Raw genomic sequence first — 16,777 nt, 5'->3', positions numbered from 1 at the left:
AGAGAGTGCGGACAACGCTGTTTCTGCCCCTGGTCGCGTCGTGTGTTTTGGTTGTGATTAGGATGCTTGGCAAGAGCTTTGACTGCTATAAAACCGCACCTCCCCACCTTCGCGCGTGCCAGCGTTTCCGTCAGTCCCTCGACATCTTCGCACCACACCACAACAACGCGTCAATTGCATTCATCCAAGCGTAGCATCAATCGATTCTCCAGCTCTTCGACTATCACAACAATCGATCACGATCATCACAATGCCTCCAAAGAAAGCATCCACCGGCACCAAGACCGCCGCTCCAAAGGCTGCTGCCACCCACAGCTCGTACCTTGGTATGCCTTCCCTCGAGTTTCAGCTCGCCATGTTTGTCGCGGCGACCTGGCGTAGCTTCTATCGTGTTCGCCAGTCACTGACGCGTATTCTCAACAGACATGATCAAGGAGGCTGTTATCTCGGTACGTTGACGACTCCCGGCGCAACATGTGTTGCTCGCGCTGGCTTACGCCAGATTGCGACGTGTTGCACCTTTGATCACACCACACGACCCACGAATACTCGCATAATTTGAACTCTCTGCTAACGCGTCTTGTGATGCAGCTGAAAGAGAGGAGCGGTTCTTCGTAAGTGAAATCCGCCACCTCGCCGTCGCTGTCGCTACCCATTTCGGAAAGCGCATTGCTTGGCTCTGCTTCCACCAATTGCTGACATTGCATCTTCAACACAGGCGCCAGGCAATCAAGAAATACGTCCTCGCCAACAACAACCTCACTGGCGTGAGCGACAACGCTTTCACTGTCCAATTCAACAAGGCGCTCCAGAAGGGCTCTGATAACGGCACTTTCCTCAGACCAAAGGGTACGTCAAACCAAACGATCGCCACAACGATCCATATCTGCTGCGATTCGACATTTGATGTCCCTGAGATCTTTCGATCGTGGGCATCATTGACGTCGTTCGAACATTTCTATCCCTCCGCGATTCGTTTGCATCTTGCTGACATTGCCGTCGCCAACAGGTACCTCCGGCCCGGTGAAGCTTGCTGCCACTAAGACCGCCGATAAGCCAGCCGCAAAGAAGTCAGACAAGCCTGCTGCTGCTAAGAAGGCCCCGGCAGCAAAGAAATCCGCTGCTACGAAGAAGGCACCTGCTGCAAAGAAGCCTGCTGTTGCAAAGAAGACTACTGCCACCAAAAAGGCACCGGCGGCCAAGAAGACTGCCACCAAGACAAAGGCCAACACAGGCAAGGCACGAAAGACACCTGCTGCTGTAGGTATCATCGATTCCTCGACTCTAACAACCCAATGCTAACATCTCACAAGGCCCCAGCTGTTGAGGACAAGGCACCTGTCGTCCTTGGCAAGACCAAGTCTGGTCGTGTCACCAAGTCCAAGGCACCGCAACCCGTGGCTAAGACTACTGCACCAAAGAAGAAGCCCGCCGCCAAGAAGGCAACTCCAAAGAAGAGTGCGACCCCGAAGAAGGCATAAGCTGCTTTCCTCTTCTCACGGCATGATGTAATTTCTGGCACCAGAGGTGGACGCTGACGCCCGCGTTACTTATTATCTGATGATCTACTGGATTGGATGTCGCCACGTCGGCGAATGGTAGCGTCAGTGTTGGTGGCGTACGGGCGTCTGAACGACGGTTTATGGTTGTGTGTGTGGGTGTGTGTGTGATACCAAAGTGGTTTGCGGCATATGGTGTTTTCTGCTGCACTGGGCCCAGGATTGTGATTAATCGGTGTTGACTGGACGGCGTTACGGACTTGATGACGAGAGATGTCACTATGCAGCGCTACAGAAGAGTACATAGTCTGGCATGAATTTCCTCTAACATGATCAGTGCTCATTCGCGAGCTTGATGGTGTGATAGTTCAACAATTGATGTACTGTAGATGCAAATGTGCTGAGATTTGCTACACATCTATCCGAAAGCAAGATGCCCTCATGGCGCTGGAACGACTGAGCTTGGTGTGTGATGGCTATAGTAGTGTGGAAGAAGAGGACGAACCAGTCGTGTTGTGTTTCTCGGCACTCGCCGCTGTTGGTGAAGTCGCGCTGCGTCCTGGGCAGAGTGCGATTGGTCGACCGGCTGGGCCCGTGGCGTACCAAGCCTCTCTCTCTCGTGACGCTCCAGCGGCTCCACCGCAAAGCGAATGTTGCCCTGACAAACAGGCCCGGCCGTCCACGTTCACCTACAACTCTCCGCCACTGGCCTTCACGCAAAGTCTTCCGCCTTATACCATTGTTCATCCCGTAGAGTGCTCCTTGGCCCCCCCCCCTCCCTCGGGAGCTCCCCAGCCGGATCTCATCTCGTGGCTGAGCGAATACAAATACGCAGCCTCCGCGAAAGCTATTCTTGGTATTCTTGCCGAACGTAAGGACCCAGCGGGTACAGAGCAGGCACGACTGTGGAGACACACTTCGAAAGCAGCAGGCGCCAGCCGACAGCGAACTGGCGACCAATCTTTCACGATCCCGCGACGGGGATGAGTCGGCCGCGCAAGGACCAGCAGCATCTCCGCTGAGCAGGAAAAGCAGCGAGCTCAATGCCGGCCACATATTCATGGTGCGTAGTACACTTGCAAGAGATATGCCAGCCGCCTTCTCGGGCGGAGATGGAACTACAACAACTACAAATACCTCCACGGCAACATATACGAGACCGCTATCTACCGAGCCGAGAAGAGACTCCGAGCAAGCTACGCCAGCGGTAGACGCTGCGCCGGCCGGATGGCCACTCACTCCTGCTGCTAACGGCATTCTGTCCCACGGCAGCACCAAGGAAGGTTATGGTGGGAAAGATGGTGGCATTCTCGGCGTGCCGAATGGCACTGCCGGACGTGATCGCGCACCTTCGGCGAAAAGCGTGGCTCTGAGCATGAGGTCCCGGCGCAGCGCAAGCAATCTGAGTGCTACCAATCTGTCGGACGGCGGTGAAAGAAGGTCTAGAGAAGCCGTCAAAGAAGCTACAACACGGCCCGGTGCTGCAGAGGAGGGCTATTTCACGGCTCTGCCTAACGGGAAGCCTGCAGGCCCATCTCGGAGTCCTCTGAGTAAGCCGGTGGGCATGAACAATGGCGAGCCTGCACACGCTATACCAGCTCGCAGTGTGAGCCACAGTCAGGTCTCAATGACTTCCGCCTCTGCACTGCCGCCAGTAGTAGAAAGCTCACCGCAGGCTTGTGCCGATGGTCTTCTGAAGCCTCCCGGCCATGGTTCACAAAAGCAGCAGCGCCATCGCGCATCCTCCCCACCAGCCTTCGACCCAGCAGGAGGCCTAACTCCTGTTCCCTCCCGACCAGACCGTCTCACCCATCGTCACACTCTGGAAGTGCCGAAAGCGCAAACCAGAACGTCGAAAGATGGAGGTGATCCTACCAATACGGATGGCTTAGCTGGACGCCTCTCACCAAATACACCCACGCGAAGGCGAGGCTCTTTGCAGCTCGTGAGAAGGCAGACGCGCTCCATTCATTCTGACATGCATCTTGAAGAAATACCGCAGGACGAAGATGCAGCAAGATGGGCGGAGCATATCAGGAATAAGCGAGCATCTAAGAAACAGCGCGCCGACACGGACGACGACAGAGTCGTTGTGGGCACGAAAGTGGACCAAAACCACGTCAACTTTGTCACGGCCTACAACATGCTTACCGGGATCCGCTGCTGCGTTAGCAGAATCAACGCAAAGCTAGATCGAGATCTCACGGGCGCAGATTTTGAAGCGAGACACAAGCACAGTTTCGACATTAGCGGCAGTGAGCTCACACCGAGCTCCAAGTACGACTTCAAATTCAAGGACTACGCGCCTTGGGTTTTCCGAAAGCTGCGCGCCAATTTCAAGATCGACCCGGCAGACTATCTCATGTCACTGACTTCTAAGTACATCCTTTCGGAGCTCGGATCGCCTGGAAAAAGCGGCTCATTCTTCTACTTCTCGCGAGATTACAAGTACATCATAAAGACGATCCATCATGGCGAACACAAATTCCTCCGGAAGATACTGAAGGATTACTATGACCATGTCACCGAGAATCCCAACACTCTCCTTTCACAATTCTATGGACTGCATCGCGTAAAGATACCCTATGGGCGTAAAATACACTTTGTGGTGATGAACAACTTGTTCCCTCCGCACCGTGACATCCATCGAACATTCGATCTCAAGGGCAGCACAATCGGACGCGACTACCGCGAGGAGGATTTGGAGAAGAATCCCCGCGCCACTTTGAAAGATCTCAACTGGCTACGGCGCAATTTGCATCTGGAATTCGGCCCTACGAAGAAGGAGGCTTTTGTCAATCAGATGCAGAAAGACGTAGCTTTGCTTCGTAGGCTCAAGATCATGGACTACTCCCTCCTGGTTGGCATCCACGATCTCGAGCGTGGCAACGAGGAGAACTTGCGCGACAAGACCTTACGAGTCTTCCAACCCGGAGGCGGCAATGAGGAGCAGTCAAATAATCACCAGCTAGCACGAACACCAAGCAAGATGGAGAATGCAAAACGTGTTAGGGAAATGCGAGACATGGTCAAGAAGGAGCGACCAGTCCCGATTAGCCAGACACTTGACAAGCTGCCTGAAGAGGCACATCGAAGCACCTTCTACTTTTATGCAGATGATGGTGGATTCAGAGCGACTCACGAAGACGACATGCCGGGTGAAGAGATATACTACCTGGGCATAATCGACTGCCTGACCAGAGTAAGGATTGCAACATGAGAGAATTGGTATATACTGACTTTGTCATAGTACAACTTGATAAAGCGAGTCGAGCACTTCTGGAAAGGCATGGGCGGTCATGAGGCGCAGATCTCGCCTATTCCTCCCGAACGATATGGCGATCGCTTCGTCAAATTCATCTCTGGTGTCACGATGTCTCGAGAGCGCGCCGAGAAGGAACGCCTATCCACCGCCTTAGCAGCTGATGCTGGCGTCGAAATACCACCAGGTATCGAAGGTACTGTCAACGACCCACGTCTTGGCGGTATCAACATCCACCGCGACAAGATCAACCCACTAGGCACTGAGAAGGTCATTCAAGCCGCTGAGCACATGGCTGAGAAGAGCAGACGAAAAGGATCGAACGAAGAGGAGATACCAGATCGGTCGATCATGACGGTTAGAAGCCCAGGTGGTGAACAGACCGAGTCGGCTACATTGCCTGTCATTGGTGAAGCTGCCGAAAGCAACAGCAATGCAGGATCACGCACACCTTCTCGAATGACACGAGAACCGAGTCGAGAAGAGATGAGGAACGCACGTGCCGTTCTTGGAAACGCCGAAATGACATCGGAATCCATTGGCGAAGTGCCTCCTCCAACGCCCCCTAAGATTGATGGTAGTACAGATAGACGGAGCCTGGAGGAACGGCTGAGCTGGGGAGGACAACCGCCTCCGACCCCACCCAAAGACAAGACATTGCCGCTTCTTCCTCAAGCAAGCACACAACTGTCTGCGAGCCCGATGAGCATCAGCTCAGGAAGCAGAGAAGACGAGTCTCTCGGTCTCGCCGTGAAGAGGAGCTAGGAACACCTCTCGCAAAAGTACATGGATAACGCGGATCATCGACCTACTGGATCTGCTATGCTTGAGCTGTCACGCAATCAACGCATCAACTCGGCGGTCGCGGCCTCCTGATGCCATCTGATGGATTTGACACAGCGTCGTCGACACAATGTTGCTGTCTTGTTTCCTTTGTACGAGCGACTGATTGGATGTGAAACTTTTTTGATACGTCTTCGATGCGAACCGCTTGTGCATTGCGCCTTCGAGCGCCGAATTCTCCTTGCACTTTTGGAGTCCGGATGGCTTTTATGGATCTCACGCGCTCCATGAAGCGCATGCATTGTCATTTTGTATCAGTTATTGCTAGCGAGCACCATACCAGGGCCAGACAGCATGTTTCGTTATTTTCTTTGTCGAAAGCGAAGTGGAGGAGGAAGCATCGGTGGGAGCATGCTCGAGAAGATGTAAATCTAGACAGAACGTCGTACTCTCACGATGACTAAGGAACGTTATTGCGCTTCGGAGAGGTTTCAGATGACCAGAGTTGATGGAGGCTTTGCTGGGTGGTTGGCAGCCGCCCTGCCTGCTGAAGTTTACGTGATGATGCTAGGATCGTGCGCTGCCGAAACGCAACTTTAAAAGGACATGTTGACGCCATTCTCGCAGCACAGCACAGGCGTCTCCGTACTATTTATTGTTCATATCGCTGTCCAGTGTCCGTACGAGCATGCAAGAACTCGGAAGGGAGGTGTCACCACTACCGATGAGCCAACACCGCGCGCATCGCAAGGAAGGCTACACATGCGATTCCAGTTCGGACCTCTCCAGGCTGATTGACACCTGACAGACGGAAAGTCAGCCACCCTGCTTCATGCGACTCAATCTTCTTCTTGGCGGATATTCTACATCACCCACCGTCGCTGATGAATCTGCCCAGTCCAGCTCTGTTGCTTCCAGAACGCGGCCACGCTCGGACTCGCTGCCAGCACTGCCAGCTTGAGAATGACATCTTCCTTGCAAGGGGAAGAAAGACTAAAATTTTCAGGGCTGCTGGCCAGTGGATGGCACCTCATACATTCATCCATGGCACACCGCCAAGGGATGGGCATGGACAGTTGAAAGTGGTACCAGAAGTCCTTGCCGGTCTAGGTCAGATCTTTGGTGAGGAATCGAACAGATTTGATTGAGATCCAATGCACATCCTGGTCGGCAAGGACTGTTGGTAAGATACATCCCAGATGACTTACTCCGTACTGCCTGAACACTGCTGACTTAAGCCTCTCCAGCCTCACATGCAGGGAGGCCTACTTAACATCACTTTCTTATGGGGATCATCGTCTACAGCCGCGCCCACGCTTAGGCTTACCGATTTGTCAAGAAACGATGCGCATAGACAGGGTCTCCATGCCAGAGAGGCCAACTTGAGGCGACGCAAGAACAAATAGGCTTGCCACAATCTTCAACACATCTGATAATCAACCCGACCTCACCTCAACCCCACACCCTCCAACCGCCCCAAAATGTTCATAACCGTCTTCGAAGAAACAATCCCAGCCTCAAGAAACGTAATAGCGGGAGCATACTACACAAAACTGCGCCCTCCCCTCCAAGACCACTCCGGCTTCATCTCAGAAAACGGGTACACATCCCCTTCCAACGAAAAGCAACATCTCGTCCTAGCGAAATTCACATCCCCAGAAGCCGCTCGAAACTGGAGAACCCACCCAGACCATCTCCGAATCCAACACAAATCCCGCCAAGGAGTCTTCGAAGACTATCGTGTGCGTTCCGGCGCCGTCGTAGAACCTTCGGAATACTACACGGCCGATGACCCCACAACCACCACATCCAAACGCGGACGCTATTTAATCGTGTACGAAGAACATATTTCCGTCCGAGAGCAACCGGGTTTGAGGAGTCATATTGAGACTGCGTTGTTGGTCGCTGCCAGTGGGATTTTTGATGAGGCGTTTGATATTACTCCTTATGCGAATGATCAGACGGTGGTTTGGTTGATTAGTTTTGCGACCAAGAAGGCTGCGGTCAAGTGTCGCGCCAGTCAGGCTTATGGGAATGTGCAGAAGGGGGCGGAGGAGATGACGCATTTGGTGAGGGTTGAGAGGGATTATGGACGTTTTGATCGCAAAGAGGCGCCGTGCGATGCGGATGTGTTGCAGAAGGAGAATGCGGAGAGTCCGCCTGTGATATTGAGTCCTGGGAAGTAGAGGATTTTCTCACCAAGTGACGCCTGCTTTCTTGCTTGCTTGCTTCCAACTGCTTTTCTGAGTAAGTCTTCCCTTACATCCAACAATCATACCTACACTTTAAACCCCCTTATCCTTATCCCAAATTTGGCACTCCTCGTCAACTCCTTCCCGTCCCATTGCACCACTCGCACTCCCATACTTCTCAACGCCTAAACTATTCTCATACCTATGTATACTCAACACCCTTCTACCTAATTTTCTGATCATACCCACCACCAAGAACCACTCCGCTTGCTTCAAACATGGGTTATTCTCAACCCTTTCAAAAGTATAGTGATGGTGATACCTCCCGTCCGTCCTCAAATTTTTCACGCACGCCTGTACTTGATATTCACGTTTCGCTTTCGTTCTTCGCAACATGACATCGTCCCTGCTACGATGAGAGAGCCGCAGCGTCGAGGAGCATGGGGTTCTCCGGGGAAGAAGTTTGAGGGATGCGTTGTAGGTCAGGTCGAGTCAAGGCTCTGAAAGCCGTTGGAAGTTGAGCAAGCAGCAAATCCATTGCCCAAGTCCCTCACATGACATGACAAGAACTTCTCCACGGCGAAAGTGAACCCGAAATTCCCGGAAGGTTGCAGAAAAAAAAACGAGATCCTTGGCAAAGCAATCAACCCGGTGCGCTTCTTACAGAACCTAAACGCTCGCTCAGTCCATCGCCATTCCAATACTCACTCATTTCAGTTTCCCCCATCCCAATCAAACTCCTCCTACCCAAAACAACCCCATCCCTCTACCCTCCAATTCCCCTCCCCTAAACACCTCTCTCAATCACCTTACCCCCACTCACACCCTCAAAAATCCTTCAAACCTTCTTAATACGACTCTTCCAACCAAAAAAAATTTCCTCTTCGACATTCTTCCTTCCTCCCCCTCTCACCTCGTCATTCATTCATTCATCATCATGAATTTTTTTTTTTTCCAAAAAAAAAACCTCTAACAAACAAACTAACATCATCATCAACCTACTTGCTCCAAAAATCAAAGATCCGGAAGGGAAAAGGGCGAAATCGTAGTAGGTTCCAGTTCCGAGAGAAAAGGAGTTTTGACATTATAAAAAATTTTTGCGATTGAGGAGGTGGGAAGTGGGAAGTGGTAGAAACAGGCGTTGTGGCGGGAGGAAAAGGAGGGCGTGATTGAGGGGGAAAGTTTTTTGGGTTCTTGTGTGTACGACGGCGAGGGTGGAGATTTGAAGGAAGTTGGTGGGCGGGAGAGTGAAGATGATGTCGTCAGGAGGAATTGTCGGTCTTCGATGGTGGTGGTGGTGGGAGGTGCTTCCGGGATTGGACTTTGACGTGGTGTCTTCTTGTTCGAGAGCTGGTGAGGATGTCTGAGTTCGCCTTTTGAATCCGTGTGGTTGATGTGGAAGAGTTGGCGTCAGGCTCGAGTTGTATTTATATACATCGCAGAACTTCAAACGCTTAGCGTCCGTGTGATGATGGGAGCGAAACGGGGGAGACAGTCACCTGAACCAGTAAAGACCATTAGTATTAATGCTGTAGTATATATGTATCCATATCATGCCATCTCGCTCAACGCTTGAACGCTGTCAATAAACCAAAAATTTCATCTAAATGATCTGGGCATTCCTCCTATTCGTGTGGACTCTGCCCAGGTTGTAGGTCATGTAATCGTGCGCGTAGTTCTGTGCGGTCGAAGCGACGCCAGTCCAAGTTGGCGCACGCACAAGGCTCTTGCGTCTTGGCTGTTGTTCGTGCTCGAAATTTTCGTTCTGCTGAACCTCCATGTTGTTGTGCTCGGCTTCAGCAGTCTCGCTCGGTTGTATTGGAGTGCTCTTCTTTCCCTTCTTGCTCTTCTTCAAGAAGCCAAACACACTGCCAGTCCTCACGCGGAAGAAGTAATACAGGACGACAACGGCACCAATGTTGAAGGCGACGTAGGCCCACATGAGACCGAAGTTCCTCCAGCGATCAGACCAATATATCTTTGGACCAGCGAGGAAAGTATCTGCCACGCTAATTGAGCAGTACTGGCAATCGCTAGAAGCATCGGGATTGAGGAGGTATCCAGGTGCCTGCTGCAGATATGGTGCCATGTACGCGCCGCACGTCTGGCCAGAAGGAGGCTGAAATTGGTTGATCTCATCCTGTGAGCAAGCCACTTGCCGGTCGTGCAGCATAGTCGATGCCATGCCTGAAACCCAGTAGGTCATAGGAGAGACACGATACATGAAGATCCAGAAACCAGGGAGAGCCTGAGGAGCCTGCATGACACCGTTGAAGATGAGTGACATGGCGAAGAGGAAGGTCTCGACGGCACCGGCGGTCTGAGCATCTGGTAGAGCTGCAATACACATGTGTGCGAAGGTCGATGCATAGATCAAGAAGACCACGCATAGCAGAAGGACAAGACCTTGGCGCTCAGCGCTCTGGCCGGCGCCAACGACTGGGTAGTAGAAGGAGGCGTAAACGATAAGACCGGCAATGATCTGATACGGGATCTCCACAACAATCTGAGCGATGAGGAAGGCAACCCAGCTATAGGCTTTGCTTGGACGCTCACGGACCTCGTAGAGTGATCGTTGGGTGACGAACAGCGGCATGATTTGCTGCACGATCGTAGAGAAGACCGTGGTGACCATGAAGAGTGCGTAAACAATGTTCTGCATTCCTTGCAACGTGGTATTCGCCTGGTAAAAGGAGAACCCGATAAAGAGGCCAGAGGCACCAGACAAGACCATCTTGGCAAGGATGTATGATGGCATTCTCCAGTACTGCTGGAAGACACGGTAGGTGACCTCCGCAACCTGGGCCGTGAAGGGCATTGCGAACTCGTCGTGGGCGTGCGCGTCTTCATCTTTCTCCTGTGCGTCCTTCTTGTCATGGTGGAGCTGTTCGATTTCCTTCTGGATAGAGTCGGCTTCGGGGCTGTCTTTCCAGATCTGGTACCAGTCTGTGGACTGATCCCCTACAACCTCAAGCATGTATTCGGCTGGGTTCTCCTCGGCGCCACATTGGCGAGCTCCGTTACGCTCAAAGTAGTCCAAGAGGGTATGCGAGTTCTCTCCAATGTTGCCGAAGTAGACCGTCTTTCCACCCTTGCGGAGGAACAATAGTCGGTCAAATTCTTGGAACAGGATCGCAGAAGGTTGATGGATCGTGCAAAGAACAGCCTGTCCGTTGTCTGCCAGCTTACGAAGGAAAGCACAGATAGACCAAGAACTTTGTGAGTCCAAGCCAGAAGTAGGTTCGTCCAGGAAGAGGAGCAACTTGGGCTTTGCCGCAAGCTCAACGCCGATCGTGAGGAGCTTGCGTTGTTCGACATTAAGACCCTCGCCAGGCACACCGACGACTGCTTCCGCAAAGTCTTCCATGTTGAGCATCTTAATGACATCCTCGACATACGCGTATTTCTCGGCTTTGCTGACGCTCTTCGGCTGTCGAAGCATCGCGGAAAACCTCAATGATTCGCGCACGGTAGCAGTTTCCAAATGTAAATCTTGCTGTTGAACATAGCCGGTCTTGCGCTGGAAGCTGGAATCGAGTGGAGCGCCGTTGACGAACATAGAACCCGTGACGACACCCATAGTGGTACGCTGTGCCAATACCTACACCAATGTTAGAGTCATGCTTCGAGTCCGCATACCATGAGCGACTTACATCGAGAAGGGTTGTCTTTCCTGCCCCGGACGTTCCCATCAACGCAGTCAAGGTACCAGGCTTTACAAATCCAGATACCTCATCAAGCAGTCTTCGTGGTTCGCCCTTGATTTCGATGTCGTAGCTGACATTGCGCCAGGTGAAGATGTCGGTTTGAGCAGGAATGACATTGACGTCTGCTCGCTCGTCGTCCTTCTTCTCCGTCTCTGCGACAGCCTCCGGAGCACCACTCTCTTCATCGTCTGCCTTGCCTTTGGCCATGTCCGTCATATATTTGGGCACATTGCCGCGCCTGAATACCAGGACCTCAGCAGTAGATGTGGTCTCAGAGTTGAGCTCGACTGCGACGAAGTAGATAGCCATGAAGGCGAAAAGGAAGGCTAGCAAGATTCCGAAGTTACGCCAGACATGATCGTATGTGTAGCCGTAGCTAGCAGAAATGAAGGCATCTCCGCTAACAGTCAGCTCTCCAGCAACGGCGCCACGTGTGTTGCAGATGAAGGTAGGTCCAGTGAGATCGGTGTAAGCTGGCACAAACTCGGAACAGTCGAACCGTCTTCCGTGAAACTCGTTCGCGATCAGTATCTCGAAAGCGTAAAAGATGGGATTGAGCCACCGGATCCAGCCAAACCAATCTTTCATGTACTTGACGGGTATCACGAAACCGGTGTAGATGACGATTGCGAGAACAAGAACACCAGAGAGGGCCATGGCTTGGGAAATGGTCTTGGTAATGGCGGCCATCGTTCTGAAGATGGCAGTCATAACGAACATGGCCGTGAAATTGATCAGGAAGAACAAGAAGAAATTTCCAGCTTCTACACGGAGACCAGTCAAGAAGTATAGCGTGATGTTGAAGGCGACTGCCATTGCAAACTTGAGCGGTACGTCGAGAACAATTCCAGCAATTGCTTCGGTAGACGGATGATAGAAGGCGTAAGACTTATGTTTCTCCACGATCGGTCGTTGGTCGTACAAGCTATTGATCTCAGAGATAGCAGCAAGAGCATTGAGCAAGATGGCGAAGAACAGGGTTGCGCCTTTGGCGGTAAATCCGCCTGTCGCATCTGGAGTCTGGTAGAATACGGAACCGATGATGAGGGCCATGATGATGTTCGAGATGATGGGAGTAAAAGTCGATGCCTTGTCGTTCCAGATTCGTTGCCACGCGCGCTTCATATTGAGCTTGATCTGCATCGGAACACTGACGACGTATGGCGACTTCGGTCGGGTGTGCTTGGCCTGTGTATCGCGCTTGTAATCGCGGAAAGCTTGCAACTCGCTGCCGCTCCCAACTGGGTATTGCTGCTCGTACTCCGCCATCTCCTTCTGAAGCTCGGCGTACTCGGGGCTATCCTTCCAGTACTTCTCAAACTCCTCGGGTGTTCGTGGAACGTTCTGTTCGTAGCCCTCCTTCGTCTGTCTTTCGGCAGGGTTCGTGATCGAGGTAAGGAAGTCGCCGGTGGTCTGTCGCTGTGGACAGAACCAGCCCATGCGCTCAAAGTACTCCTTGGCCTTGCCGGCCTTGCCGAAGAAGATCTGACGGCCCTCATAGAGAACAACTGCCTTGTCGAAGAGATCGTAGATGTCTTGACTCGCTTGGTAAATAGCAATGGCATGAGCTGATCCTTCGAGATTGGCGGTCAATCTGAGTGACTTCACAAATGACAATGCGGTTGCTGAATCGAGACCACGAGTGGAGTTGTCCCATGCAGCCAAAGCAGAGCCGGCGAGTGCCATTTCCGCGATGGAAACCCGCTTCCGCTCTCCTCCCGATACACCCCGCACGAAATCGTTTCCGACTTTCGTGTTGTAAGTGTGGGATAATCCGTAAATGGCCATGACGACCTGTGTTACGTGCTTGACAAACTCGTGGCGCTTAACATCGAGTGGACGGTGCTGTGGCGTTCTGAGAGCTGCAGCATGTTCGAGGGTCTCGCCAACAGTCAGATGGGGAAAGTGCTTGTCCACTTCCTGGTTGTAGATGACTTCTCCCTTGAATTCTTTGATCATCTGGTGTTGAGGAATGCCATTGTAGTGAATTGTCGAGCGCTCGTCGAGTTTCAGGCCATGCATCTGCCCAGTAATTGTTTTCAGGAAAGTACTGCAACCCGAACCTGGACGTCCTAGCACGATCAGTAGCTCGCCGCTCTTCATGATGCCATTGAAGTCGTGGAGGATGTGTCGTGGCGTCTTCTTCAGATTCAACATCTCGCCCAGTCGTAGCGGCGTCATGAACATGCTGCCGACATTCTTTTGAAGATTGAGCGCTGCTCCTGTGCCACTCACGTTGACGTTCTTGAAGGTGATTCCAGCTCGCTTGAATTTGATGCCCTCTTCGTCGAAAAGACGCAGAGTCATGCGAACCCACTTGTAAAGGTCGAATTTAGGCGACTGTGGATCAAAGACTTCGTCGGTCAACTCGAGACCTTCGAGCGTGCCTTTCCGCTCCAGCGCGCCAATCTGTGGTTCGGTGGCGGGCAAACTTGATCGTCGATCGGCGTAGTATGATTGGGAGCGCATGGAGCTCGCTAGCCTTCGCAACACACCTTCGTCGTTTGCATTAATGGGTTCGAAGCGTTCATCGCTTGATATCGATGGGTCGCTATATTTTCGATGCTTCTCGTACGCCCCGACGTCCATTGGGTCTTCTGCGACTTCTCGCCCGTCTTCTGTGACGTAGTGATGCTCATTATTATTGGGTGAAATTTGGCTGACATTGGTAGTTGGCTGATGATTCGATGGAGAGTTGGTCAAAGTTGTGCTTGTGGTGCCCGACTCTCCTTGGCTCTGGCTGTGACTGACAGTGGCGTCGGCGGACTCCATTCTGTCTTCGCAAGCCTCGCCTTGGTGCTCTGTGGAAGTGTCGAAGATGCCTTGCAGCGTAGGTGGATGGTAATAATTTGGCACAGTCGGAGCGGAGGCTGGCGTTGTTATATTGGGAGCATGGTCGTCACCGTCCTTGTCCGTTGACGACATGGTTGCTTAGTATACAATAATGATTATTATTCGAGCGTGCGGCCAGAAGGCCTGTCACGTCCGTAATCGTATGTACGCAGACCGTGCTTCGTGACAGGAGTAAGGATGCTGCAGTGATGAGGCCAGGAGGACCCGCGTTCCGATCACGAAAGATGCCAGTCGAGCAAGTCGGACAGGTTAAGGCCGATCACAGCCAGGCATGATGTATCCCCTGTAATAACTCGTTGCTGAGCGGCGTTCGTCGGTTAAACAGGGATCAACCCCTATAGTGTCCACATAGTTAGCTTTCGGAAGGTAGACTGCAGGTGAATGAACAGGCCTCAATTGGCCTCGTTTATAGGTGCGTTAAGCCTCTTTAAGCGCTTAGCCCTTGTTGCCGCTATCGGCCTATATATACGACTTAATTGCCTTCGTATTTCTAAACTCAATCCTACTAAGAAGCATATAACAATATAGCGAGCTTCTAGGCCTTTATAGAAGAGGGTTGTAACAACGATAGTAATAACAATTAGCTAGATATATTCGCTAGATTAATAGACAAGGATAAGTTAAATACTAATTAGCTAACTAAAGGAAGGGAGCTAGTATTTAAGAAGGTAGGAGAGCCTATACTAGGCGGCGTAGAGAGTAGGCCTACGGAAGTCGTAGAAGGAGATAAAGAGATCGAAGATATAGAGGTAGATAGTAGGATAGGCAGACTATATTATTCGAAGGACGGAGAGATAATAGAAGGTCGCTACGAGCTACTAACTAGTACCCCTTACCGGCGGCAGGTCAATTTACCTATAGACCTAAGTAGTAACCTATCGTTACTAGACAACGTCTAGTATCGCTTCTTCTTACTCTTCTAGACTAATAAGGTTATAGACCGACTCGTTAACTATACTAACGAGTATACTATTAGTAAGCCGGACTTTAAGAAGGGTAATAAGATCGTCGTTTCCGGCTATCTATAGAAGCTAGTAGACAAGCTAATAATGCGGATCTTCGTAGGTATTATTATTTATATATCCGTAATCTAAATAGCCGACAAGTCCGATTATTAGCGCGACGATAGATACTAGCTATTATGTCCTATTATCGGTTATATAAGTAAATAGCGGTTTAAACAGATTAAGGCTACTTTATAGTGCCGGAGTAACGCGCTCTCGTTAAGTAGAAGAGGCCTACCTAGCTAGACGTAGATCCTACCTCTTACTAACATTTTACGTAGCAAATTCCGCGAGGTAGTCGTACCTAGTACTAATGTATCTATTAACGAGAGTATAATCTGTTTTACTAGTAAATCTAGGTATGTAATTATAATGCGAGGGAAGCTAATACTAATCGGATACTATATTCTATACCTATATAAGGATAGGTACCTATACCCCTTCCTATTCTCGAGTCTACGGAAGGTATATAAGTAGGAGATTAATAAAGACCTAGATTCTATCGCCGCGGCGGTCGCTAAGCACCCGGTAGTAACGCTAGAGGTTCTTATAGATGCTAGGGCGAAGGAGCGCTATAAAGAGAGTAGTAAGAAGCGCCGCGAGCGAGAGTTACGAGGTCTAGGAGGTGTTAGTTATAGTAAGAATACTAGATTATATTTAGTTTAGAATATAAGGAAGGAAAGTTATATAAGCGCGGCCCGCGCGGACCGCACTTCCGAACTAACTAAAAGCCTAATCGTATCGCCTACCGTCTCGCTAAGCGCTAAACTAAGCTCGCTTCGGTAGGCTATCCTTCGACTAATCTTACAACTTCTATTCCTATAATACTTCTACTACATTTTTATAGACAACCTATTTAATAACGTACTATTATTCGCAGTCTTACGATATCTCGGTATTGCGGCGACTAGAACGGTACGATCTAGCTTACTCTCGTAGCCGTAGCGAGGTAAAACCTTCGAGAAACTAGGGACTTTAAAAAAAGATAGTATAAGGCAGAAATCTATATACCTAGGTCTTAATCGTAAAACGACCTAGTTTCCCTACGATATACTACTTTGTAAGGCAATTTATAGTATAGCGGCGGTAATCTAGTAGGATAGGAACCTCGTCTAGTTCCTTATAATAGGTTATCGACCCTTCGAGCGGATACGACGGCTTCGCGTATGCCCTCGAGCTAGAAACAACGCCTATATCGACAAGTACGTAAGACCTTATTAGACAACCGACAGCAAATAAGAGATACTTCTACTAGAGATTGCTACCCTATATAATAACTATATAGGTAGCGTTAATATTTATAACTAGTTACGCTATTATTACTCGATATAGTATAAGTTACGGAAGGGTTAGTACCTCTTATTCTACTTCCTACTCGACGCTTTAGTTGTTAACTTATTTATCCTTCTACGAGGTAATAAGCAGTAGACAAAGAACTAACAGTTTACTTACTAACGCGACTTCCGTATAGCACTAG

General features: G+C 50.7%; 6 protein-coding genes across 6 annotated transcripts; 4 read left to right on the top strand and 2 right to left on the bottom strand.

The window, feature by feature from the left end:
• Positions 1 to 139: 139 nt before the first annotated feature.
• MYCFIDRAFT_70687 (uncharacterized protein) lies at positions 140 to 1,911 on the top strand. Its single transcript, XM_007933158.1, has 6 exons — positions 140 to 326; positions 424 to 449; positions 592 to 614; positions 719 to 849; positions 1,010 to 1,260; positions 1,314 to 1,911. The coding sequence occupies exons 1-6, from the start codon at positions 251 to 253 to the stop codon at positions 1,479 to 1,481; spliced, it is 675 nt and encodes a 224-aa protein (XP_007931349.1). The 5' UTR covers positions 140 to 250; the 3' UTR covers positions 1,482 to 1,911.
• A 1,320-nt stretch (positions 1,912 to 3,231) lies between these two features.
• Positions 3,232 to 5,415, top strand: MYCFIDRAFT_106686 (uncharacterized protein; the record flags this gene model as incomplete). The annotated part of the gene is made up of 2 exons (XM_007933458.1): positions 3,232 to 4,701; positions 4,750 to 5,415. Coding segments are annotated over 2 exons (2,136 nt in total), but the record flags the coding sequence as incomplete, so codon positions are not given.
• Positions 5,273 to 6,028, top strand: MYCFIDRAFT_212585 (uncharacterized protein). The gene has a single exon (XM_007933457.1). The coding sequence runs from the start codon at positions 5,742 to 5,744 to the stop codon at positions 6,006 to 6,008; it is 267 nt and encodes an 88-aa protein (XP_007931648.1). The 5' UTR covers positions 5,273 to 5,741; the 3' UTR covers positions 6,009 to 6,028.
• A 997-nt stretch (positions 6,029 to 7,025) lies between these two features.
• Positions 7,026 to 7,730, top strand: MYCFIDRAFT_200286 (uncharacterized protein; the record flags this gene model as incomplete). The annotated part of the gene is made up of 1 exon (XM_007933456.1): positions 7,026 to 7,730. One exon carries the CDS (start codon positions 7,026 to 7,028, stop codon positions 7,728 to 7,730), a length of 705 nt encoding a protein of 234 aa, XP_007931647.1.
• Positions 7,731 to 7,739: 9 nt separating this feature from the next.
• On the bottom strand, positions 7,740 to 8,661 carry MYCFIDRAFT_179363 (uncharacterized protein; the record flags this gene model as incomplete). The annotated part of the gene is made up of 8 exons (XM_007933455.1): positions 7,740 to 7,797; positions 7,864 to 8,121; positions 8,150 to 8,285; positions 8,315 to 8,366; positions 8,401 to 8,502; positions 8,545 to 8,562; positions 8,595 to 8,618; positions 8,650 to 8,661. 8 exons carry the CDS (start codon positions 8,659 to 8,661, stop codon positions 7,740 to 7,742), a joined length of 660 nt encoding a protein of 219 aa, XP_007931646.1.
• A 678-nt stretch (positions 8,662 to 9,339) lies between these two features.
• On the bottom strand, positions 9,340 to 14,368 carry Atr4 (ABC transporter PDR type; the record flags this gene model as incomplete). Its single annotated transcript, XM_007933704.1, has 2 exons — positions 9,340 to 11,337; positions 11,390 to 14,368. 2 exons carry the CDS (start codon positions 14,366 to 14,368, stop codon positions 9,340 to 9,342), a joined length of 4,977 nt encoding a protein of 1,658 aa, XP_007931895.1.
• Between the last annotated feature and the right edge of the window lie 2,409 nt (positions 14,369 to 16,777).

The sequence above is a fragment of the Pseudocercospora fijiensis genome (genome assembly GCF_000340215.1).
Source record: "Pseudocercospora fijiensis CIRAD86 unplaced genomic scaffold MYCFIscaffold_10, whole genome shotgun sequence".
Classification (NCBI taxonomy): Eukaryota; Fungi; Ascomycota; class Dothideomycetes; order Mycosphaerellales; family Mycosphaerellaceae; genus Pseudocercospora; species Pseudocercospora fijiensis.
Note: the sequence above shows the minus strand (reverse complement) of the source record. Positions and strands in the feature narration are given on the sequence as shown.

What these genes read in the sequence shown, in the direction of transcription:
- MYCFIDRAFT_70687 (XM_007933158.1), top strand. Translation starts at nt 251, where the DNA reads ATGCCTCCAAAGAAAGCATCCACCGGCACCAAGACCGCCGCTCCAAAG. An exon ending in AAAGAGAGGAGCGGTTCTTC is followed by an intron (nt 615 to 718) that starts GTAAGTGAAATC and finishes TCTTCAACACAG; the next exon opens with GCGCCAGGCAATCAAGAAAT. An exon ending in CACGAAAGACACCTGCTGCT is followed by an intron (nt 1,261 to 1,313) that starts GTAGGTATCATC and finishes ACATCTCACAAG; the next exon opens with GCCCCAGCTGTTGAGGACAA.
- MYCFIDRAFT_212585 (XM_007933457.1), top strand. Translation starts at nt 5,742, where the DNA reads ATGCGAACCGCTTGTGCATTGCGCCTTCGAGCGCCGAATTCTCCTTGC.